This window comes from Nipponia nippon, unplaced genomic scaffold (assembly GCF_047370975.1).
Source record: "Nipponia nippon isolate SJK-2023a ecotype South Korea unplaced genomic scaffold, ASM4737097v1 scaffold_4, whole genome shotgun sequence".
NCBI lineage: Eukaryota > Metazoa > Chordata > Aves > Pelecaniformes > Threskiornithidae > Nipponia > Nipponia nippon.
The window spans coordinates 4,986,218-5,011,280 of NW_028262358.1; the positions used below are offsets into that span (position 1 = coordinate 4,986,218).

The following is a 25,063-nucleotide window of genomic DNA, read 5'->3' on the forward strand; positions in this document are numbered from 1 at the left end:
TGACCTATATAGATCTTTGGGCCCCTGTATTCCTCTTAGAAAAACAGCCTTGCACCACTCTCTGCCCCTTTTCCCCTCTTGTAAAATGGAGGTAGCAGTTCTTCCTCCTCTTGGAGAGGAATGGGGAGGCCGAATACAGGAAGGGTACTATGACTTTGGGGCTACAGATGTTCTGGGGATAAATGATACCTTCAAGCAGTCCAATGCGTGCCTCTAATAATTAGTTTCTGCAATTTAGAGGGTGCTTTCTGGAACACCGCAGAGGGAGCGCTGCAGCGCTGGAGCAGGCAAGAGCCCGGGAACGGTCAAAGGATGTTGTTCTCCTAAGACCCCTCCCAGTCAGTAAATTTTGTAGCACACCAGCAAACAAGCTACCAAATCAAAGTTACAGGGTGGTGATTGAACCTGAGACCTGTGCCCATCAGAGCTTCTCTGGAGACCGGGCAGAGCTGGGAACCAGGGACGTAATTGAAAGCAACTTGCAAATAGCTTTCCTGCCAGCGCGAAGCAGCTGCAGCAGCTGATCGCTTGTGCCGAGCACATGCCACCGAGCAGGCACAAAGCTTTACTATTGCTTTCTGTAGTTCTGTCTAGTTTTAAGAGGATATTTAAAAATTGGAATGATAATGACCTGAGAAAACATGACTTTACACTAGAAAATAAAATTGCAAGCATTAGTTATCAAAGGCATACTGGCAAAGAAGTGTTAGAGAACAAGAATGCCTGATGATGCAATGTTTTTCATCCTGCAACTAAGCACAGAAAACCTTTTCATATGCCCTAAATCTGCAGCTACAATAAAGCCTTCATACAGACAATCTGCTTAAACAGAACGTCACGCTTGCCTTTATTTTATTTTAATTGCAAAGCATTATCCAGTTTCACTGCTAAAATATGCACTTCTTAAGGCAATATGCGTAACCATATATTATCCTCCATTTTACTTGACGTCAGTATCTCTGCAGTGATGAAATTATAAGCTCCTGAAGTGGACCATCTGTGACGCAGCCATTTCTCTTTTATGTGGGGGAACACCATCACCTCATTGTCTTCCTAACAGGACTTATATAATTAATAAATCCCTCTTTGCTCCGAATCTTCTGACCGGAATAGTCGGCATCCCTGTCTCTTCATCACTTAAACATGTGAGCCTGTACCACTGAAACCAGTAGGAATTTTGCCACTGTCTTTAAGGCAAGATCGAGCCCTGGGATTTCAGCTATTTGAGATTACTGTTGGCATTAACCTAGTATTTAGCCCCAAACAATAGCAGTGCCTAACTCATACTGCTTTTTCTTGAAGGTCTTGCAGGGACTTACAAGTGGGGGTCAGCATGATCATCCCCATTTCCAAGGTGGGAAAACTGGGGCACAGAGGGAAGACAGAGGATGCTTCTAGTGAGAACTGAGGTCTCCTGAATCTTAGTTCACTGCCTACTGAATCTCCCTAGCCTGCCAGCCTGTGACTATTCATACTGCATGTAATTAAAGGTACATAAACAGTGGCGGTGCCTAGGAATCTGTCCGGTGATGGCTCGGTTGTTCTCCAAGCTGTACAGAGGCGTTACGGCATTTTGTCACCTCTTAACAATAAAAGCCACAGGTCTAAGACTGGATTTTGATATTTGGAAGTTTGTAGGAGAAAGGAGAAAGCAATAAAAAAAGGGTTATCATGTTAGCCTCCCTTCTTCCTCTTTCCCCAGCGATTGTCTTACAAATTGTAGGAATTTGTCTTACAATATAAAAGTTGCACAGCCATGTGAACTGATTACTGCAGCCTGTATTTGCCGACGTAACACTGTTAGGAGCAACTGTTATCGTTTTCTAGCAATGGAGACATACTGGAAATGTAGAATATACTGGGTCTGCATTGTATTTCGTGATAAATTCCAATTTCCCTGCTGCTATGACGGAAGGAAAGCTGAGATTTGATGAATGGAGTTGAGACTCGCTGTGAAACAGAGCAAGAGCTTTGAAGAGCTGCCAGATTTCAGCAAAGGTGAATAAGAAAGCAACAGACATTTCTGAATAAAATGCCTTTCTCCTCTTCGAAAACAAACCACCATCTTGTAAATTATCTTCTCAGGCGAGAATCCGTCCTTCATGGAACGGGAGACAGGCTGCGCAGCAGAGACAATTGATAGACATTAAAAGACGAACCACCAAAAGACAAATATGTCTTCAGAAAACAGTATTAAGGAATATTTTAAAGAATGGCCACACATCATATTCACACAGATGCCAACAGGAAGCACAGTTCAGGAACTGAAAAGCTTTCAGATAATCTCCACCCGTTACGAAGCCAAAACCTCAACATCACTAACACATCTTAACTCATTTTCAGAAGTCGCCCCTCTAGCATTTGATGCTGTACCATGTACACGTTTCATACTTCAGCACAGATTTTTATCAAGAGGTTTATTCACTAAAATGTGCAAAATCTATAAAAAAGCTCACTACCATTAATATTTCACATCTGACGTACTTACGATATCCAGGGGACAGTGGTCTAAAGTGGGAATTTTCAAAAATGCTCAGCATTGGTCTGACTGGTCTGCTGAAGTGAGCAGTCAAACTGTTGACTGTCAATGTGCACAGAGCGATGCGAGTGTTTCTGCAGACCCGCGTCTCTACCTAAGTCAGAAATTAGGTCATTTTGTTAAGGATTACAAGTTATGGTCAGAGACCCTAGTGAGCATTTCTCATCTAGGTCTTCCAGCTGAAGTCTTGTGCAACAATGATGGTTGCAATTTAACCAGGTTGGAAGAAAAGACACTACATGGTGGCAGTGTATAAATGTGATTTGGTGTAGTATTTGTAAGAAGAAAATGCTGGGGGAAAAAAGATTTTCTTCTTTCCCCCCTCTAGTCTTGAGAAAGGACTCTCACCGTGTTGTAAAACCTATCCTTATTTGGATAGTTTTCTATCATTTTACTAAGAAAACCCAACAACACCTGAAGTTAAGATCTACCAGCTGTGTTTGGGTCCTGGAAAGGAACACCTGGATCTGAAACCTTAGCAGCAGGTGCCGCTCGCTGAGCATTTACTGGCTCAACACTCTCCAAAAAAACACTAAACCAAAAAAAAAAAAAGGGAGGGGGGGGGGCAAGAGAGTGCAGGAGAGAAAGAAGAAAGAAATTAATCAGTCGGGTCAACTATACAAAGTTCAGGAGCAGGGAAATGAAGTTTCACAAAGGAGATTAACAAATATGCGCGGTCAGGTTTCCTAAAACCCCACGTCTGTACCAGATCTTTTCAGTGTAAGTGGTGGGTTCTCCCTCGGGCAGGAGTTTAGCTGAAGAGCAGGCTTGATCTGAAAAGTAACTCTGTAAAATGAAATGATGTTGTGGGAGCCCACCGCGATGGGGCTGGATCTGTAGCTGATGTACCGCCCGACTCCTCCATTTCACCGAGCTTGCGAGGAATCGCAGCACCAGGAGATGCCGGCTGGTTGAGCTTTGGTTTCTTTCTCTCAGGCGCGCTGCTGCACGGCTGTAGGGGTGGGAAGGGGACAAGGGCATTATGCCCGCTGCAGAGGCTCGTTCGGGGAGCTGGAAGTCTGGGTGGGAACGTCCTGGCGCGTTTGCGCTCCACAGACCAAGCTCTGCATTCGTCATACCTAAATACACTGGTCTCTAATGCTCTCTATCATGCTAAAGATGCTTCTCAGCTTGCGGCCCCAGGTGTGCTGATGCTAGAGAGGCAGCGGGAGCAGGCCTGAATGCAGTATTGAAAGGCGGTGGGCTCTGCAGAGGGGCATTTAGTTGGTTGTTGCGCTGATGAGGCACGAACTGTAACCGGACCTTCATGGATGACACTTTGAGGGCCTTATTCCCCATATTCACCAGGGCACGGGCTGAAAGGGAGCCAGATCTGCCTCGGTGAGGGGCAGGCAGCATGGGGAAGGTGCTGGGGCACGGCTGAGGTTCTGGCGTGGGTGCCAGTGCGTTCAGGGAACATGTTAAAAGTGCTTCGGTGTTGGCTTTTGGGACCTCATGGAAACAGAAGGGAAGGCAGAGTCACTGCCCCGGCAGCTCCTGATCCAAATAGACTGAGAGATGACAAACTAGAAGGGGAAATGTGTTTTATGGCCAAGAGAGTGCAAGACTGTGAGACCCTATTTATGTTTAAAATCCGAGAGAGGCAAACCTACAAGACCCTCTTGATACCGGATCAGAGTACGTGCAGGCCTTCAGAACAACCACAACCACGTTTCTCCCTTACAAGGTTCATCATCCTAATATAGAAAGCTCCCGGAGATAACGTGGAGCTGGGCATACAGTACAGCCTATGCTCCAGGCACAGGCAGTAAGTGTTGAGGCAAGAAATGACTTTTTCCTGGCATGACCCACTACAGATTGAACTGGAATGGCAATTACAAGCTGAAGTGCTCATTTAATGTCAGTGATGTGTAAACTACGTTGCCATTGTTATTTTAGTGCTGATTTACATAATTGGCATACCCTGAAGTCACACTGCACGCACTTTCAGTTCATGCTAAAGACTTGCAGGAAGTCATAAAATTAAACATTATCTGCGCTGGAACGCAACGGAAAAGTAACTAAACTTTTGAAGGATTTCACCTCGCTCTGTGTCACCTCGCCTGCCGGCAGGTATGCGTGGCGGCGAGCGAAAATCAGGTTAAGAAGCGTTGGGAGCTGTTGGTATGAAGGCGCTTTACCAGCTCTTTAATTAGGCTGGTGTAGTGCTACGGTGGTTCGTTGCGCCGGTGTGTAACTCCCCGTGTGAGCACCTCATCCCGCAGCGACGTTTTGCCGGTGTAGCTGAAGTCCCTCTGACCTGATAGGAGAGCCAAGAGAAGAAGATCCACAGGAGGAATTATTCCAGCCCAAATGTGCTGAATTCCTGCCTCGGATCGGTGGTTTTCCTATGTTGACAAGTCATAAAATGGAGGGAAAAGGCCGCTCCCAAAGGAGGAGCTGGTAATGGAGCTGTCTGGGTTGTTATTGCTTTAAATCCTCCTCCGCAGTAATTCAAGGTGTCAAAGGCTGTCTGTGTCTTTTGCAAATGAAGCCCCTGAGAGGTACCGGGCAGAGGAGGTGCAGCACAGGGCACTCACCTTGCCGGGAAAGCCCGCGCGAGCAGCGGGACCCCGGCTAACGACGGTGCGCCGATGGCTTCGGCTTTGACGAGGACCCTAAATGGCTCAGTCTCGCTCGGTACCTGCGCAAGAAGGGCCGGGCCTTACCGCGGAGCCCAGGCAGACGAACAAGAGACGGGGCAAAGGGCGCATCCCTACCCGCAAGTTACTCAGTCGTATCGGGATTAAGTGGTTTGCTGGTATCCGCCAAGGGAGCGAGGGACGCCGCTGGGCCCCGGGGCAGGTGCCGGGCGGAGAGGAGGGTTCCGCGGGCTGGCGGAGGGTGGTTTGCCGGCGATCCGCCGCATTTCCACCACTGGAGGGCAGCCACATCTTAAAAAATAATCATTTTAAAAAAAAAAAAAAAAAATAAAACCACCAAAGCCTCCGCCGTCCGCGGGGCCGAGCCCGCAGTCGGATGCGCCGGGAGGAGCCTGGGCGCCTCCCGTTCGGGGAGGGGAGCGAGGAAAGCCCCGGCTTCCCGGCCCCGAGGCCGGGCTGGGGCAGCGGGCTCCCGCGCCCCGCTGCCGGTAAAGCCCTGAAGACTGGCGATATACTTAACGTGCTTTTAAAGCGGCGGGGATTCTCCCGATACCTTACGTGACCTTCACACCTTGAAGCGCCGGGGCACGGCGCTAAATCCGAGTTGCGGCGGCGGAGCCACAACGGGTCCTTGCTCGGCCCGGCCTGGCCCGGGCGGTCGTGCCCCGCCGCCGATCCGGCGGCGGGGCACGACCGCCCGGGCCAGGCCGGCGGCGCTTCCCAGCCGGTGCCGCAGCTTGAGGGGAGCGGGCGAGGGAGGGAGCGAGCGAGGGAGGAGAGAGGGAAGGAGCGAGGGAGGGAGGCGGCGTCTCCTTTAAAAGCCGTGCGGGGCCGCAGCCCGCTCCCACAGGGCGGCTGTGATTGGCGCGGGCCCGCGAGCCTCCGGGGTCGTGACATCGCCCGGCGACAAAAAGCCCCGGCGGCCGGCGGCCACCCCCGACCATGGTGCGGAGCGGGGCGGGCGGCGGGCGGGCCGGCGGGGCTGCCGGCCCCTAGCGCGGCCGCTCCACGCGGGACGGCGGCAGGCGACTCCCCACCCTTTTTTTTTTTTTTCCTCCCTTCTCTCCTCCTCCCTCCTTTCTTCTTTCTTTTTAAGGGAGCGGAGAAAAGTCAAGCTTCATCTTCACGTTGCTGCGGGAGTCCGAGTAAATGTCCATCTGTCTGACGCGGGTGATGCAAAGGACATTTTTTAAAAGGAGCCTTTTAACTCCGTAGGCACATAGGGACCCATTCACGGGCAGGCACACACACGCGAGGAGGAGGAGGAGGAGGAAGAAGAAGCAACAACTTTTCGATCGCTGCTTTTAAAAGGGAGAAGCCCTTCCCTGGCCGGGACCTGCCTCCTCAACCAGCTGCTAAAAGTATGTTTCTGAGGCGGACTCTACTTCAGGGAACTTCTGTTTTCTGCTCGGCAGCTGTAGAGGAGCAGCAGCGAAGTTCGGAGTAACACCAAGTGATGCGGGAAAAACACCCCGAGAGCAGAAAACCCTCCTGCAGACACAACCCCTGCTGCTGCACACAGGTATAGCCCCGGCGGTCGCAGGTCCGCTGAAAGCCTTCTCCGCAGGATGACTCCGTGGGCCACGGCGGAGGTGCTAGCGCTCTGCAAGAGAGAGGGGGGACGGGACACTAATCATAACGATTATAATAATAATAGTAATAATAATAATCCAGCGCAGAGTTTCACGGGGGAGAAGAATATCCTGTGGGTTTGGCTAAGGACGTAGCAGGATTTCTGTTTGCCTCCTCCTTCCACTCCGCCGAGGGAAAATAGCGCTGCCTTTCCCTCCGTTGGGGGAAGCCGCTGCCCCGCCGCCGAGCCCCGGCGCGGGGGAAGCGGAGCCGGCCCCGGGCCCCGCGACCGGGCCGGGCCGGGCTGGGCTGGGCGGGGGGGGAAGCTCGGGGGTCGGGAGGGGAGCGCAGCGCAGCGGGGAGGCGGCTTTGCGCGGCGGCGGGGCAGCCGCCCCTTCCCTCTCCCGGCGCCGGGCGCTCCCCCGCCGAGCGCTCCCGGCCGCGGCGGCGGCGGGGGGCCCGGGCCGGGCGGGCGCACACCTGTGCCCCGCCGAGGGCAGCGGCCCGGCCCCGGCGGTGCCCCCGGCCGCGCTGACAGCGGCCGCCCCCTTCTCCCCTTCACCTCCGCGCTCCTTTGTTGCGGACCAGCCCCGCTCCGCTCCCCCGCCCCGGCCCGTCCCGCCCGGCTCCCTTTGATCTCCTGCCACGGGGATTTTCGTGCCGCGCTCCGCCGCCGCGCACCTGAAGCGGCCCGACGGGGCCCCGCGGGGGGCTCCCTCCGGGCGCCGCTCGCCATGGCCGGGCGCCGGGGTGGGACCCACCTGCCGCCCGTCCCCGTCCGCCTCCCCCCGCCCCCGCGGCGCGGCGTCCCGGCGCGGTGTCCGCGCTGACTGCCTCCCATCGCCTCCTCCTCCTCCTCCGCGCAGGTTGATCATGGTTGCCGCGACCCGCTCCCTCCTGGCGCTGCTGCTCTGCCAGGTGCTGCTGGGCGGCGCGGCCGGCCTCATGCCGGAGGTGGGCCGGCGGCGCTTCAGCGAGCCGGGCCGCGCCGCCTCGGCCGCGCAGCGCCCCGAGGATCTCCTCAGCGAGTTCGAGCTGCGCCTGCTCCACATGTTCGGGCTGAAGCGGCGGCCCAGCCCCGGCAAGGACGTCGTCATCCCCCCCTACATGCTGGACCTCTACCGCCTGCACGCCGGCCAGCAGCTGGGGCAGCCGCCGGCCCTCGGCTACCCGCTGGAGAGGGCCGCCAGCCGCGCCAACACCGTCCGCAGCTTCCACCACGAAGGTAGGGGCCGGGGGCCGGGCCCGGGGCGGGCGGGGGGCCGCGAACGGGCGCGGGCTCCGCGGGGCCGCCGGCGGCCGCGGGCCGGGCTGAGGGAGCGAGGGGAAAGGGGAGGGCCGGGCCGGGCCGGAGGAGGAGCGTCGGGGCGGATTCCTCCCCGGGAGCGCCTGAGCTCGGCCGCCGGTGCCACGGGGTCTGTTCAGCGCGGCGGCTCCCGGAGCCCCGGCTGCGGGCTTCTGCTCGCCCCGCCGGCCTCTCTCCTCCTCCTCCGGCCGACGAGAGGCTCCTGGTTTATTTACTTTTTCCGCTACAACAGCGGCTCCGCATTACGCCTTCCCACAGATAGCTTTGCTTTTGCGAGGCTGAAGAGCAGGAAAGTCTCCCTAATGCACGGCTGAGCCGAGGCCGCTGCGGAGGTTTCTAATCCTTATCTAATCCCTGTGGGAGATCAATGAAACCATCAATTGTGGCCTCTCCTCAAGCGCTCCCTTGTCCCGCCTTCGAGGAGCGATTTAGCCCAGACCCACGCTACGCCTGCCCGGCCACCAGCGCCCAGGCTTGTAAAAACTCTGTGGCCAGGTTTGGGCTCTCACCTGCAGGTAACCCGGCCAAAAGCAGAGCGAGGCATCCAGCAGCGCCTCCACCCCTCCTTGCTCGTGGCCCACCGAGGCAGTGCACCCTCTGGGACAGGCCCTCGCTGAGCAACTGGGCGCGTGTCCCGACTTACATAGCCAAAACAGTCGCTGCGGAGTTAGCCGTGGCACGGGTAGGCCCGTGGAGCCGGTGGCGCACGTGTCGCTCGCGTGCTCTTTGAGAAACGTTTCCCCAGGTTGTAATCATTCCTGGCTGCTAGTCTCCCGTGCTGGCATGCAGTGGCCCCGCTGTAAAAGTAACGAAAACGCCGTTTTCCCATGCTTTTAACGTGAAGCTGTGTTGAGAAAAGGCGTTCATTAGTATTTAATGTTTCTGATGGGTAAAGGAGGTGACCTCGGAGAAGTGGATGTGCTCTTTAGTGGAAAGCCTTATCGTGAGAAAGGAGGTGAATGATGAAATGTAACCTCGCATCGCCTGCATTTCCCTGCGTGGAAAGTAAACACCTAGCAGTGCGTGGGGGAAAGCGAGTGCATGGGTCATTCACGTTAAACCTGAGCGTGGTAGGCAGGGAGCTGAACGAGACAGGAGCTGAAAGGGCAAAGTTTGTAATTTTTAGGCAAATGTAAAAAATCTGCAGTTTCAAGTAGTCATACCGTTACAGCAAAGACTGTTTTTGACATAGAAGCTATTCTATAATTTTCACAAAATTTAGAAGAAAATCAGTGTGGCTCTGTGTTTTCACTGAGTTCTCGCTCGGTATTAGTGGCTTCATGGAAGCAGAAGTTTGTCTTGTGACTACTCGAAACATATGCACGTTTACAAATATTGGTCTGGTCCTGAATACCCTAAAGCTGAGCCTTACCTTCTGCAAAAAGTCCTATGGGAGTCAAGAGGGAATGGTTGAATGACTAAGAACTGCTAACAACAGTTATGGCTTCCCCTTAGAAAGTGCACGTTTCTCCAGGATGCTTAGTACCAAAATGAAAACCCATGATTTGAGAAAGATTTGTTTTGGCAAATACTTTTAAATTCTTCAGCGTCTGTAGCAACAAGGTACTTCTTAGCAACCCTAGGTATGTTTTACTCCCTCTGAGGCTCCGTTCAATTATTTGTTGACTCAAAGGTGAGAATGGCACGAGGTTCAGTGACTTTTTAATTATTTTTTTTGTGTGCGTGTGGTTTTGAAAATCTGTTGTTCAGAAGCGACTTTGTTTCGTTATCCCTTTGCCATCCACGCTTTTTAGCAGTTGAACCTTCCTGCTATTCTTTATGGCCCTTTTGGGTAAATACTAGGGCGTGCTTTGCAAAGTGCCGTTACAGATGTTGAGCTCACCGTCTCTAATTAAGATACAAAAATCCATACTTTAAGATTTGTAAGTCACCTAAATTGCGGAGTAATGTTTTTCAGAATGAAGTTTAAGGGATGGACGTTAGAGCCATATGCTTGAAAAAAGCAGAAATGCAAGAGTTACCCTAAGTCCTCAAGCACTTTTAATGATTCTCCTCAGACCCCCACTAGCTACAGCGCTTGAGTTTTCTTGCTAATGTCCTGGAATTCCAAAGTAATGCTGCGTGTTTCTTGCCACTTATTATAACCACCTGGAATGCAAAGGGCACCGGTATTCACTCAAAATGCATAACAACGAACGAAGCATTCTTAACTTCACGCTATACATGCTTGCATAAATAAACAGGAAGACAGGGGAGACGGTAGTTTCTGCCTGAAAGTCTTTCGGATCTTGTACGTCACGTGTGCTAACTGTCATTTGAAAGTTGCCAGCAGCAGACTTATCTGAGGGGTTTGGTTGCTTGTCTCAGTTGCTGATTTTTTTCTTTCTTTCTTTCTTTCTTTTTTTTATTTTCCCCGTTTAATCAAATTAGAAGTTTTGGAAGAACTGCCAGAAACAAGTGGGAAAACAGCACGGCGTTTCTTCTTTAATTTAACTTCCATCCCTAATGAGGAGTCTATCACCTCAGCTGAACTCCAGATTTTTCGGAAACAGGTGCACGGAGGCTTTGAGAACAACAGCAGCTACCATCACCGTATTAATATTTATGAAATTATAAAGCCAGCCACAGCCACCTCTAAGGACCCTGTCACAAGACTTTTGGACACCAGGTTGGTGCATCATAATGCAAGTAAATGGGAAAGTTTTGATGTAACGCCAGCTGTTTTGAGGTGGATTGCACATGGACAACCTAATCATGGGTTTGTGGTAGAGGTGGTTCACTTGGACAAAGAGAACAGTGCCTCCAAGAGGCACGTTAGGATTAGCAGGTCTTTACATCAGGATGAAGATAGCTGGTCTCAGCTCAGGCCATTATTAGTAACGTTTGGGCATGATGGCAAGGGACACCCGCTTCATAAAAGAGAAAAGCGTCAAGCGAAACACAAACAGCGTAAACGCCACAAATACAGTTGCAAAAGGCATCCGTTATATGTGGACTTCAATGATGTGGGGTGGAATGACTGGATTGTTGCCCCACCGGGGTATAGTGCCTTTTACTGCCATGGGGAATGTCCTTTTCCACTGGCAGATCATCTAAACTCAACAAACCATGCCATTGTTCAGACTTTGGTCAATTCAGTGAATTCCAAAATCCCCAAGGCTTGCTGTGTGCCGACAGAACTGAGTGCTATTTCCATGCTCTACCTTGATGAGAATGAAAAAGTTGTATTAAAGAACTACCAAGATATGGTTGTGGAGGGTTGTGGGTGCCGCTAACACAGCAAATATATTAGACAAATACAGAAAAAAAAAAAAAAAGAAAAGCTGACACTTTAATATTTCCCAATGAAGACTTTATTTATGTAATGAAATGGAAAGAAAAAAAAACACAACTATTTTGAAAATATATTTATGTCTACGAAAAAGTTGGGAAAACAAATATTTTAATCAGAGAAATATTCCTTTAAAGATTTTAAATGTATTTTAGTTGTACATTTTATATGGGTTTAACCCCAGCACATGAAGTATAATGGTCAGATTCTTATTTTGTATTTATTTACTATTATAACCACTTTTTAGAAGAATAGCTAATTTGTATTTATATGTAATCAAAAAGAAAAAAATATAGGGTTTGTACATAATTTTCCAAAATTGTAGCTGTTTCAATTGTGTGTATTTAAGTTGAAAAGAACACATGGAAGGTTACTATGGCAAAGTGCATAGCACATTTGCTTTCTGCTGTGCTACTGTTAAGGTCACAAGTTCAAGTCCAGAAAAAAGTGGATAATCCACTCTGCTGACTTTCAAGATTATTATATTGTACAATTCTCAGGAATGCTGCAGGGTGGGCTGTCCAATCCATGAGAACTGGCATCCTCTTTAGGTGGAACATTTGGATAAGAACCAGACGTTGCTGATCTAGTATAAATACTGCTATTCCCAACTAATTTGCAGTGTGAATATAAGAAGGGCCAATAGAAATCCTACGGGAGGCGGGGGTGGGGGGAGACTGAATCCTTTCTAGACCTACAGAAAAGTGAATGTTTGATGTTTCCTTTAAAAGTCCTTCCTTTAAAAGTCCTGGCCAAATATAAAATAATAAAAACTAAAATGTCATCCTTTTTTTTTTTTTTTTGTGATTATGTATGCTAAAGAGGAGTAATTACCTTATTTGTACCGGCCCTTGTCTTTAACGGTTGGAAAAGCGTTGCATACTTCCTCACCTCAGATGAGAGCTCACTTCTGTGGAGTGTTATAGTGAAATTAATCCTCAATTTTTGCCCTACATACAGCAAGCCGTTGTCATGCGCAGCCTCCTACCTAACCTCAGCTGATGGTTTTGCAAATTAGCCTGGCTTCCCTTCCAGGGTTTTGTGTTTGAAAGCTTCCCCCCCAAAATGTTTAAATCTATTTCAGATAATAAATCACAGAACTACGATATTTCTTTCTGAAAAGTCCGGTCTGTAAGAAAAAACGGTTCACTTGTGCAGTCATCACAAGGGCAACCTGTGCTTACATCTTCTTACTTTTTAAATCCTTCATGTAAGGGGCAAAAGCATGATTTGCAATTGGCAAACACAGCATTAAAGCTAATATTTCATTGTGCCTGTTGCGCGTTAAAAGGCAGGTTGCTAGCTGTACGACATGGGACAAGCATGCAGAGGCTGGGTTGCTTGTTGTGGAAAAGTTGTGCTGAAATAGTAGAGCGGGAAAGTAGCTTAAATTGGCTTCTTGGTGATCCACTGCAAAGCGCGCTGAAGCCGGGAACAGAATGAAATCGTGTTAGACTGCTAATGGCAAGTTCCTGCCTGTTTCAGGAGCTCTCCAGTGTCTTTGGTGGATATATGATGACTGTGTGGTGATACCTCCGGAGATGTCAGAACCCCCTTGTGCTCCGTGGTGGATCCATTTCTGGATTTGGTGAACTGAGGCAGCACCTCCTAAAGCCATGTGTACCGTTGGCCCGTTAGAGACCTCTCTAAGTCAACTCTGGGAATCTCTGATTTGGGCCGCCTATTAGCCTAACTTCTTGTTAACAGAAACCTCCTCTTTCTCATAGCCCTCCCCAAACACCTCCTTTTTTACCACCATCATCTTGGTTACAGTGAAGGTACTAAATAAGTTTGCTGATCAGAAAGGCGAACTTGATGATGTCTTACGGGTCGTCTTATAGAACAGTTGTCTACCGCTAATCATCACAGAAAGCAATGGGTGCAGGGGATAGGAGAGAAAAACTAATTTCCTGTTGGCTGCTTCCATTTTTCTCTTGTGAGCTTAAAAATACCTTAAGCGAGGTGTAAGTTTCTGTGGTGAGATAAAAACTTATGTATTTCTTTGTACCCGCAGTATTTTTAATAGCTAGTAGAGAACAATCCACCACTCTGCAGTTTGGCTCTGCTTATTTTTGAGAGGTAGCTGATGTTATTGGCCATGCTGATACTACATAGTAGCCTACGAGTTTACTGGGTGGACGACCTCTATTTGCTATTTCAAAAGACCAGGGCTGTTTCGTTGGCTCATGTTTTAGGGGGGAGCATCGTATGTGCAGAAGTTTAGTTTGCCTTTTGCTTGTTGCCGGCTTTACTGGTGATGAGTGAGTTTACGGCTGTTGCTTTGGGAAGGCTGTCAGTCGCAGAATATGCTACGGTGAAGGTTCTTCAAGAATTCATTGATTGTTTGCGATGCGTGGTTGTGCTAGTCAAGTCACAGCAGCGCTAGCGTACTCTATAACCTGAGCTTGCAAGAGCTGGACGTAAAGTGCTGAAAAATGGAAGAGCGCAGCATTTCTGTGAGCAGGAAAGGTATGATCCCCAACCTGCTGAAATCAGTAAAGACCCCATGGCACTTCTAACCAGATCCTAAACTCCAGTGTTGCAAGGCTTAAGTTTCACACCCCCCAGCCCTTCATGTGTAACGAGATTGAGGGAGGCTTTTTACAGAGTGGTGGCTGCTTTACTTCTCCTCTAAGGCATGAGAACACATTGATGCTAATCTTGTTTCAAAAAAATTGGCTACGGCGCTTGTCTATGGATGAGCAGTGGCTGGCTCATGGCGTGATGCCGCATTCCTTGTGAAGGCAAACCTCCGGTTGCTTGACAAAGAATTGCATCCTTAGTAAAATACACCGTGAGACCAATGTATAATTGTCAACCTATTAAGACCCACTCTTGTAAGCATTTCTATACCTGCTTCGTGTTAGTCACAGAATCATCAGTTCCACGCTGATTTTGAGGAGGAAATATGCATGTGTCAAGCTCAGCACGTCAGTAATTGGTTTTGTAGTGTATCTTTAAATCCTTAACACTTAACCTCTCTCTCTCTCTAGACTGGAGATGTGAGAGTGCTGCACTGAATAGTTTGTTTAGGATTTAAAAGGAAAAAAAAAAAAAAAAGAAACAAACCAGACTTTGATACATGAGTAGTAGAAAATTCTGCTAGAGATCAGTTGGGTTCCTGAACTCAGCTAAATAGGGTTGATGATCAGGCAGTCCTTCTGAAAGATTTGGGCTTTCTGACATCTTCTAAGTCCGGTAATGACTGCTAAATAATCCTAAATACTAAAGGTATGCTGTTACCACAGTACTCCAGTAGTTATTTTAGTTCTTTAGTACGTATTAGTGTTATAGTGCTCTACAAGAAAAACCGAGCCTTTTTCTTCCTCTTAAGAGGAGAAAAAGCAGAAGATCTGGAAGGCAAAACTGCCTTTGTTACCCTATAGCCTGTTTCCCCTAAACATATTGCTTCTAGGCACTTATATAATCTATATAGGCAGAGATTGTGATAGATAATGTCACCCTTTGTGCATTTCAGATAAGCATCTCTCTAAACACAAATGTGATCAGCATCTCTCCTTGTCCTTTTGAGACTCAGTAACAGCTTTGTCGAGTGGCTTGATAATTTTTGCGCAAAATTCAGTTGGACTTCTGTGGTCAGCAACATGTAAAAATGACGCGGGAAGATCTTCAGTTGAGGTAAGCTCTCCCGAGAGCATTGGCCATTTTCACTGAGCAGGATCTGCTCCGCTGTGCTCACCTGGGCTCATCAGAAGCAGGCGTTGATTTTGCTCCTATGATAATTGGGTTTGGGTGTCCACAGACTATCACCTGCTTTCCCCCCTGCCAGGCAGTTAGAGGTCTCACTCGTGCCATCGGTACTGATGAGGCTTGGAGAGGAACATGATTTATTGTACTCTCAGCTTTGAAGAAGGAGCTCATCTGGACTGCATTTATATTAGACCCACTTTGCTACACTATTAGAAGAGGATAATTATTGAACTATTTTATTGTACAGCTATTCCTAAATTGTTGATTTTTGGGGGGTTTTTATTGATTTCAGGAGGCAGCTAATTGCCATATGGCAGCTTGATGTTAATGTTTTATGAAGATCAGGAAACAAAAGTTTATGAAAAGCTTTTGTATAGTAACTGCAGTTTCAAGAACTGTTTTATACTTCCTGACAGTGCAGGTCTGGCTTAATGGTTTGTTTTTATTGCTTAAGAGTGTAAACCTTTCTTTAGCCGATGTGTGGAAATTATATCCTCATCCCGCATTACGCATTTGTCATTGCTCATTACTCATTCCCTGCTTTCATTTCTGCCATCTGTAATCAGAGCTTTACTGTTTCAGCTGCATGCAAAATGCTCCTATCCTTTGCACAGTAAGATACTTTTCCTTAGCACTTACCCACCCTTTCAAAAAAAAAGGGGGGGGGGGGGGGAGAGAGAAAAAAAGAAAAGAGGAGGAAAAGCCTACTCTGTCTATATTGTTTTTCACTGTTTTGGGTGGAGTCTGCCTTAGATTCTGGTTGCTAGATGGTTTCTGTAGTAACAAGCAGAGAAAAATCCAAGACTGAAAAGGCACTTTTAAAGGTGCCATATCTTGCCTGAAGTACTATTTATCTAATTATGGATATGGAATGTTTCTCTTCTCCTTTATATTAAGGCTACCCCTTTTGGTAGGGCAGACTGCTGCTATGAGAACTTGATTTGTTGTGTTCTTACAACACCAGAACATGAGAACCACGAATCTTGTTCCCAGTTGACTTAAGCTGCTCAAAATAATGATGAAAAGCCAGAGGCATTAAAATGTATTTTTAAAGACGGTATAAATGGTTGTTACAGGCACAAACCACTTTGTTTTCTAGTTACATAGGAAAGAAAAAAGAAGCTAGGTTCGGAAGGACACTTGGATTTTATATATTATTGCTGTAAGGAGGGTGTCGGATAAAAGCAGCAGTCTTTTATTTTGTTAGACTACTATGTACAAGGAAAAAATGCCAGCTCCTTCAGAATATGTCCTTGCTCTGCTGTACTTCAAATTTTTTGTTTATTTCTCCCAAGAGATTTTGCAGGTATGTGAGAAAGTAACCGTTGGTATGCGTCCACTACATTTGTGCCTTGCTTGGGTGCAAAAAGAATTCAAAAATTATTTTAAGATTACTTCTTCCCTGTCTCTCCAGTACTAATCCTTCATTACCTGTATTCCTGACAGCCTTGTCTGCAACAAGCAGTAATGGTTTCCTAAGGTGGAGTTTCCTCTCTTTTTGGAATCTAGTCACCTGTCAGTGCCCTCCAGGATTTAGCAACCTTCCGTCCGCAAGCCTTGTGCAATGGTCACTTAGAAAAGCAGGTACACTGTTTTTGTCCTGGCTGTCTGTCCTTTACAGAGGCAAATTTGTCCCTGCCTGCAGCAAGAGTCTTAGTTTGGGAAGGGTCTGAAGGCTCGCAGCCGTTGTGTGCAGCAGGAGCCACCTCCTAACACCAGGGACCGTGTTTGTAACTTGCCAGAAGTCTGAGGGCCAAAGCTTATTTGCATCTGTATTTACATAGTGCTGTGAAGGCACTCAGCTGTAATACCTGCCCGGGCTTGTGTTGCCCTCGATAGAGGAACAGCGGCTGAGAGTAGTTGGGCTTCTCCAGAGGTAGGAAGCTTGCAGCGGGTCAGCTTGGTTCTCAGCTCATAAGGCAGGGTGGCGATGCGATGTATTTTTGCTCTTCATAGTTCATTCTTGTAGGGGCTTCTGCAAAATGTACTTGGCTGCCCATATAGAAATCAGACCGGAGCCACTAGGTTAGGTCTACGTCTGGGTATATTGGTTTAACTCCAGCAAAGAAGCAGATCTGTGGCTCTTCAGTTTGAAAAAAGGCAGGGAATTTTGTGGGAAGAAGTTGGAGGTGAGGGAAGTGGGGAAGGACCCTGCAGGCTTTTGAAGCTGAAAGCGTTAAAAGTTTCTAGAGGGACTTCAGGTAGAGAGATCAGAGCAGCGAATTGATAACGGTCTGAAAGTTCAGGTTCCCACAACAGCTGGACTGTGGCAGATTTACAATTTAATGAGGCTGATAATCCCATTAGAGATTAAATTAAGGAGGTTTTTCTGGGAGATCACCAAGAAAATTATGAATATTTTACTGTAGCCTGGGTCGTAATGCCAAGGCAGGGGAGAGCTGACATGTACTTCTTGCACTGCAGGATACTGTTTCATTCAGTGTGTCTCATTAAAACAGAGCATTCAACTCCAGCGGTGTTTCGCTACAAACAGAAGCAAATGTATTATTATTATTATTATTATTATTACTGCTACTACTATTATTACTATCATCATCATCCTGGAAACAACATGCAGATTAGGAGATGGAAATATCAACCAGATCTGCAAATCAGCACAGCTCTACTGACTTCATTCTCAGATGATCCAGTCCTTTTTATTAAAGCAAAGCCTCAGAAGGCAGGGTGACCACGTATAAAAAAATAATGTATTTAAGGTAACTATTGACATAACTCCAGTAGCTTGGAACTTGCACAAAACCATTTTTCATGGCATCCTGCACACCCTAGTGATGGGAAAGTGTTGTACGGAATAATGACTCTGTAACCACAGACTTCAAAAGTATAGAATGTCTGCAGCATGATGGAAATAGCTGTTTCCACATCAATAATATACACCCAGGCATATTGAAGCTTAATTGCAAGGCCAACGGTGATGGGAGGGGGAAGGGATATCTGACTACGGCTGCTCCAAACACATGGGCTGAGCAGAACGCCTCTGCTTTACAGCCAGAAACAATGATTCATTTCATTATCATCTTGACTTCTGCATTTTTCTCATGACTTATTGATAACTTCGTAGGGGACTTCACAGACCAAAGGAGTTATTGACTCCTTAGGAATTAGGAAGAGAGGCAGGGTATGTATTATTTCTTATAAACATCACTCTGGCTGTTGTTTTGAGTTATTCTATTTTAAGGACAGTTCTAACACATTTTTTTTCTGCTTGCATTTTCTCTCTTCCTTTGAAAGAAAAAATCTTTTACTTAAAAACACTCTCGCTTTAAGAGCCCAGCTTTTGTTGTTCGTTTTCATGAAGAATCTTCTAGTTGACATCATAATGTTAACATGAAGGCAGTTTTGATGTCACAAACTGTTGCTGTTGGACGAGGTCGTAATGCACACAGAGGCTGTTTTCCCAGCCCTGGCACTGTAAATAAAAGGTGGGCCCAAGAGCTTTAAGTGAAAAACGAGCAGTTGTGTTCTGCAAAATACTAGCATTATTGATACTCTTTTATTCTTATCGTTCAAGACCTAGATTACTGGAATGGCAGGTATGTTGTCATTTTACTACTTTTGGTGTACAGACTGTTGGCGTCTTGCAGGATTACTTTAAAGCTTCCCCTGCTGGAATCTCATGAGGACACCATGGAACCTGAGATTCTTAAAAAGAAAATTCCTTCACAGTCTCTGGGGAGAAGCCTCAGAATGCCACCTTGGGACTCAAAGATCAGAAGGAAATGGAATTGAAGTTCTCCTTTTCTTAACCACTGGTATTTTTAAAATCTATCAACATTTCTGGTTACTTAGGATTAGCAATAATCCATGTTCTAGATGATGTTATTAGCGAGGGGAGGATCAAAGACTGATTGATTCATATTTCCTGGTCTGGTGATTTTTTTTTTTGTTTTTTAGTTTTTTCCTTTTGGTGGTTTGCTTGCTTGCTTGTTTGTTTGTTTGTTGGGTTTGTTTTTAGAAATGGTTAGGTGTTAACTGCTTCTTTTCACGTTGGGCAAAGTAGTCTCCCAGGTTTGCAGATGAAAAGATTTTCATCTTTGAAAATATAACCCAAATGTACCCTAGAGGGCAGAGTCATTTAGAGAGAGCTCCTGCACACCTGCTAAGTTACTGATTCATGCCCACTGCAGAGTTCCTCAGTGAGAAGGACCAAGCCCTGGGAAAATGGTACTGACGGCGTGGATGGAGCCTTCTGGATTTTGTCAGCAGCAGAAATTGAGAAAGTGGTCTGCGACTCTCCTGTGTGCAGGTTCTGACAAAAAGAAAAAAAACAAGCAAAAGCCATTAAAAAAAAAAAAAAAGAATCAGTAGTTTGCAAACAACTCTGTATAACCCAGCAGGCCGTTCTGCTGGCAGGTAGCTATTGCAGCTCTCGCCTGCTGGAGGGTCTTAGCCTTTTTTTTGACGGTTAGATTTAATTTTCAAATAGAAGTAGCTTAACTTGTGTTTTCTAGCAAAGAAAATAAACCAGGTGCTACCCTTTCCAAGAGCTTTCTCCTCTTGAGACCTGAGCTATGCAGTGGGTTACTGCCAACTCTTCCATCTAACTGGTGAGGAAAATTTGGTTTTAGGCCTTTCTCTGTGAGCCTGAGCCTCTGGGAAGGGTCTGGGAAGGTCTTTCGAGCTCCTCTTGTATGCGAGTACTTCCTTCAGGGTTTCAGGCTCTATTCCTCTCTTCTTTACCCCATTAATCTGGAGGGGAGGAAGGGTCAAATACTGGGACACTTTGAAGAGCATGCCTTTACCAGGCTTTGGTTTTTCTCTCTTCCTGGAACTCTCATTACGTGATCTTGGTTTTCGGAGCCAATTGTTAGCCCAAGGCCAAATCCTTAACCTTGGGCTAGATCACCTCAGCTGTGCTTTTGTTATCTTGACTCCTTTAAAAAGGCTGTCTACTCTTTGATGCACTCGGAATGAGACGCATAATTCATCTTAGTTCCAAAGGTTGTTTTTAGCATGGGAAATGAGCAACCTCCGCGATAAAAAGTCAGCATGTTAAGTATGTGTGTGTGTGTGTGTATGTTTTATGTTGATCTCTGTCTTCCATTGCATTCGACATTCTGGAGGGTGTTGGTGTGTCTAGGGAGAACCCGAGATTGAATCCTATCTGGGAAATTTTACTTTGTGTAACTGCATCAGTTTGTATCAAGGCCTGAAGACTTTGTGCCAACAATAGAAATCGGCATTTGGAAAACGTAGCTTTCTGACTTGCAGCTCTAAATGAGGAGTGTGTAACTGGGGAGAAAGAGAAATCAGGCTGCGATCAGGTTTCTGGCTCTGTGGTGTGGAGGCCTCTCCGACGGGTCCTTTCTGAGCTTTTTCTTTGGGTGAGGACTCTTCCACCGTATGCTCTATTGCTGAAGTCTCGGTGCTACTCTGAATAACTTTGAGGGTTTATTTCATACTGGCAAGCCTGATGGCAAGAAACATAGCATTGCTGGTGACTGTAGCGTCAAGCGGGCCCCGTCACCAAAGGTAGTGGGATTCACAGCTAAGCTGATAGCAACAAGATGGGCTTTGGTGACTAAACCCGTTAAAAGGAAATGCTGCTAGTCAAATGCTGCATCAGAAAAAAGGGGCAATGTAGCAGCAGGGCCACCAGACTAAGGACAGGAGAGACAGCAAACTTTACGCTGCCACGGAGCTGGAGTGCACCATTGGAAAAGGCCCTCGCTGTCCCTGCGTGCTAACTCTCAAATAGCTCTTCCCTGCCTCCTAAGTGTGTTGTAATGATATGTACCTTAAAGAATTTGGAGATGCCCAAATACACTGCTGTTTATCCTGTAGGGTAGAAATAGATAGGTACATTATATGGCATAATAACAGGTTTTGTCCGTTGGTAACCAGTTTGCATGCGGACCAGGTCTGGCCAGTATTAAATTGGAAAGCAAAGATGGCTTTGTGATTAAGGTGCTGGAGTGGGACGCTGGAAATCTGGGTTCAAGTTGTGGGTCAGCCATAGACTCCCTGTGTGACCTTGAGCAATATAATTATTCTGAGACTTCAAAGGTATCTAAACAATTTGGACACCCATTTTCCAGTCATTTTAATTAACTGGGATGCTTTGAAATGCTCAGCTTTAATCTCTCTGTGCCTAGAATTCTCATTTGTAAAAGCAGGATAATAATATTCCCTTGCGCATGAAGAGGATGTGTGCGTTAATGATTGGGAAGTGTGCAGCTACTCAAAATGCAGCAGATACGGAGCTCGCAAGGAGTTTAGGGAGGGGGGACCATGCTGAGTTTTGCAGGTGTGGGACTCAAATACATACATGGGTGCTGGACGCGGGACAAACTTAGCCTATTCCAGTGAGATTTGTTTACATCGGGGCATAAACTGGGGGATAGTTACTTACCATGATATATTACTGTCATACTGGTTCATGGGAGATAAATACCACTGCAAGTAAACTGCAACCAAAATATTTACTGAGAGGAACAGCTCATTTATTCAATATTTCTTTTAGCTCCATAACAACATCTTGCTGTTTCTTTAGTGTCTTGCCATTCTTTAATAGTGAATATTAAACTTTTACAAGATAAAATGACTAGTTATTAACATTTCCATTTCTGTAGCTTTACTTCATAACAAGCTATAGTCCCCCTTTAACATCACCTACGGTTATGTCCCTTTGCCCAGTGTTATGTGACTGTGTAATGAAAAGCCTGTAACGCACACAGGCAGAGGGAAGGGTTAAAAGAGCCAAGGGAGTCTTTAATTCCTTCATTTTCTGACTTTTGTGGGTTTAATACACAATCTTAACATTCCATTAGTAAGTGGTTGCATTTTTTTCTTTTTAACTTAAGAGATTAAAGGTTCCTTCAGATTTTACATTTTTTCACACTACTCTCTTTAGGCCGGTCAGGTTTGTGTGCTGGGCAGGTGGGAGATGAACAGCTGTCCTCAGGACCCGTCGGTGCTACTCCCAGAGCCGAGGGATGGATGTCTAGGAGGTGCCTGTCCGTAGGGGGCTGCTTTTCCCAAAAGAATGTCTGTTGGGGGTAAAGAAATGTTTCAGAGGCCCTAGGACTTGGGCTCTTCACTGGCCATTGAGGTGACCATCGCCCAGCGCCTTTGAGTAAAGTGCTTTGCAAACTGCATGCTGTATAGTGTTAGATACTGTCAGAACATCTGATCCTGCTTGCAACAATAGTTATTGATATGTCAGTGGTAAATATAGGTTGAAATGAGGTTTCACTCTTTAAATATATGGGAAAGAGACGGCGGCTGCTCCTCTAAACAGCTTCCACCGAATTCGTTGCGCCTGTGACTTTGGTATGAATCAAATCAGAGTCCTTTTCATTGCTCCGTGCATTGGCTTATTATAATGACTGCTTTGTAGAAAAGAAAATACGACTCTCTCACTTCTTGTTATGATTAGTAGCATTATGCTCGGACGGCAATGGAGTAACTTGTTATTTATCATAAGGAAGTCTCAAATCTGGCTGGCAAGATATGCTTGATCTCTTGAAATTTACTTTTCAAAGCAACCATGAACCAAGTGCTTTTTAATGTGCTGACATGTATGCTTGCAGTAGCAAAATGTTGCAGGTGACCAAATATTTCTCAGTTTTATTCTAAAATCTGTATCACAAACATCCTGAATTTTGAATGGCAAATTTTCCTCTAAAACTTCAGTGGAAGAAGATGGTGAAAACTGTGGTTGTAGTTTTCACTGAAAACCGACAGAGTTGTAAAATGGATTTGGGGTGGTGGCTGTTATTAGCCAAGATTTTCCTACTACTTTGATTTAGTTTTTTCTGAAGTGAGCAGGTAAGAAGATCTGACAAATCATTACTTCATATTGCATACAAGCGAATGTCATGCTATTTTATGATTAGGCTAAGTAAACGCTTTCAGGTAGTCTCACCTTGTAGAATGTGGTCATTTGTCTCTGTTTGGTAGATGCATAGTTTAAAAATAAAGGCAAACAAAGCAGGAGGAGATAATCATATCTAGGTACCTACCAAAAGTTAAAATGACCTTAGTAAAGAAAACCGGCTCAGGTTTTTCAGGAGAAAATAATGTATTGAATTAACTGAAAAAGATAAAGCTAAGAACAAAATATGGTAATGTGGTGGTTTTTTGTTTCTTTTTTTGTTTTTTACCAATGGCCCAATTCTGCAAAAACTTAATGTTCATATTAGCTATTTTTTATTCTGGACCCATGAAAAACTTTTGGACAGAACTTAATTTAGTATATTGTTACAAACTCTGATATCTGCCCAACTTTATCCAAGTTCATGAACCTTTTGAACAGCGGTCCCCCGCATGCCCCTGGGATTCTGGAGAGGGATTTATGGTTTCTTGTGCAAAACAGTGTGAAACTTGGCACTTTTGCATGGCCTCAACCCTGACAGCTCCAGGAGCACTAGGCAAAATCAGGGCCTATGAGCTCAAGCAGCTCAGAGGCGAAGTAAAGGTTTATTGAAACTCGCATGAACTTGAACTAAATTCCATTTTAAAAAATCTGGCCCTTGCTTGTCCCATCGTTGCCTTATCATTAACATGGGGGAAATCCATCCTGCACGGCTGTTGTGAAGATAATTTCAATAACGCTTACGAGGTGCTCAAATAAGGATGGTGGCAGTGTCGGTGGAGTTAAGGACTTCTGATACGTAGGCTGGAGGTTGCTAATCGGGAGATAGGAGTGTATTAATAGTCGGTGTATGGAGAGCAGAAGTTCCTCTGAGTTCCTACTTGCTGCAGAGCCAGGGCAGGCCAGTCATTAGGGCTGTCTGACAGGGTAAATGATTCACAGTCAAATCAGGTGCTCATTTACATCACCAGGCTTTTCCAGAGCCTGTGCAAACTGCAAGCTCCGGTTCATACTGAAGGCCAGGTTTGCCTTTCGCTCACTTTGCTTTCAGTGGGGTTGAAAGATTGCAAGTGGGAATTTGGCCGAAGGTCTAAAAAACTGCTTGCCTCCTGATTTATAAACCAGCAAAGGTGCTACGTGCAGCCGGTATCCAAGTCCATTAGCAAGAGAGTGTCAGGTTCCTAATGTTATTCCGTTGCAGTTCTGGAGATCCTATCTTTTTTAATAAGAATTGAAGTCCCTGGCAGTCATTGGAATTGGCTGATGCTGGGGATTGGGCCCACAAGGTACAGAAATATTTCTTCCTTTACTCACTTCCTGGCCTTGCCCTCTGGACTGTCTGGCTTTGGAGCTTTCATCATTCAGGTAGGTCATGTTATGCCTCTTCCTACCAGGGCCTGAAATGAGCCACCGTTGCTCGCCTGCAGGCCCAAATCGGCTCTAAGTGAACACTTCAGGCATTAATTCTGTGTTGCGTTGCTTCTACTTCTACACTGTATAAAGTACTCCAGGGATCCTCCACAAGTGAGGGCGCGGGTGGATTTGTCGAAACGGACCTCTTTCAAAGTTGTTTGTAATTATTGTATGTACATGGTATGGATTCCAACTGCGATCCTCCAGTGTGCTTACCATGATAGTACCTCGGCTTATGAAGTCACAACAGGAATATTCTGCTGTTAACTCGCACAAAAGTCTGGTTATCAAGAAATGGGCTCGTTTTTCTGACACTAGGATAAGCCCTTTTAGGAGAACCATAACCTTCCCCACATCTGCTGGAAGGGCAGCGTGATGGGGCATAAGTAATTCAGGAGACGTACGGAGTGCGCGAGGGACAACTTTTTGATGCTGGCGCTGGATGAGCTGACTGATGGAAGCACTGTGCCGGACCTGCTCTCACAAATAAGGAAGAACTGTTTTGGGGCGACCTGGCTGCACTATTGTAAGACGGTTGTTTAAGAACCTGAGGGAAGTGGGAAAGGCAAGTAATATAATAAGCACTCAAAACTTTAAGCGTGTGGACTCTGGCTTGTTCAAGGAACTGGTAGGCAGAACCTCCTGGGAGTCTGCCCTGGAGGGCAGAGAGACCCATGAAAGTTGCTTGATCTTCAAGGACAGCCTCCTCAAAGCACACGAACAGTCCATCCTGATGTTCAGGATGCTGAGCAGGTATAGCAGGAGGCCAGCTTGGCTGAACGGGGAACTC

The 25,063-nt window shown here is 46.6% G+C and overlaps 1 protein-coding gene and 1 long non-coding RNA gene across 7 annotated transcripts in view; one reads left to right on the forward strand and one right to left on the reverse strand.

Annotated features, from left to right (window-relative positions):
* Window positions 1–25,063, forward strand: part of BMP2 (bone morphogenetic protein 2) — a 346,349-nt gene that overhangs the window by 235,318 nt on the left and 85,968 nt on the right. For 3 of the 5 annotated variants that reach the window (XR_015708485.1, XM_087775976.1, XM_087775977.1), the window contains exons 1-3: window positions 5,926–6,664; window positions 7,581–7,939; window positions 10,412–10,649. Coding sequence is in view for 4 of the 5 variants with exons in the window: in XM_087775976.1 (XP_087632102.1) it covers window positions 7,588–7,939; window positions 10,412–10,649 (590 nt within the window). In the remaining variant the exon portion in view is untranslated. Of the gene's footprint in view, window positions 1–5,925; window positions 6,665–7,580; window positions 7,940–10,411; window positions 11,632–25,063 lie in introns of those variants that run through there. The other 2 variants (XM_087775975.1, XM_087775974.1) reach the window with 1 other exon arrangement.
* Window positions 4,302–5,807, reverse strand: LOC148053076 (uncharacterized). 2 transcript variants are annotated; one of them, XR_015708740.1, is made up of 4 exons: window positions 5,714–5,807; window positions 5,260–5,433; window positions 5,080–5,183; window positions 4,302–4,799 (listed from the first exon to the last, which is right to left on the reverse strand). It is a non-coding gene; the product is annotated as an uncharacterized LOC148053076 (long non-coding RNA). The 2 variants fall into 2 exon arrangements; XR_015708739.1 differs by having other exon boundaries at window positions 5,260–5,792.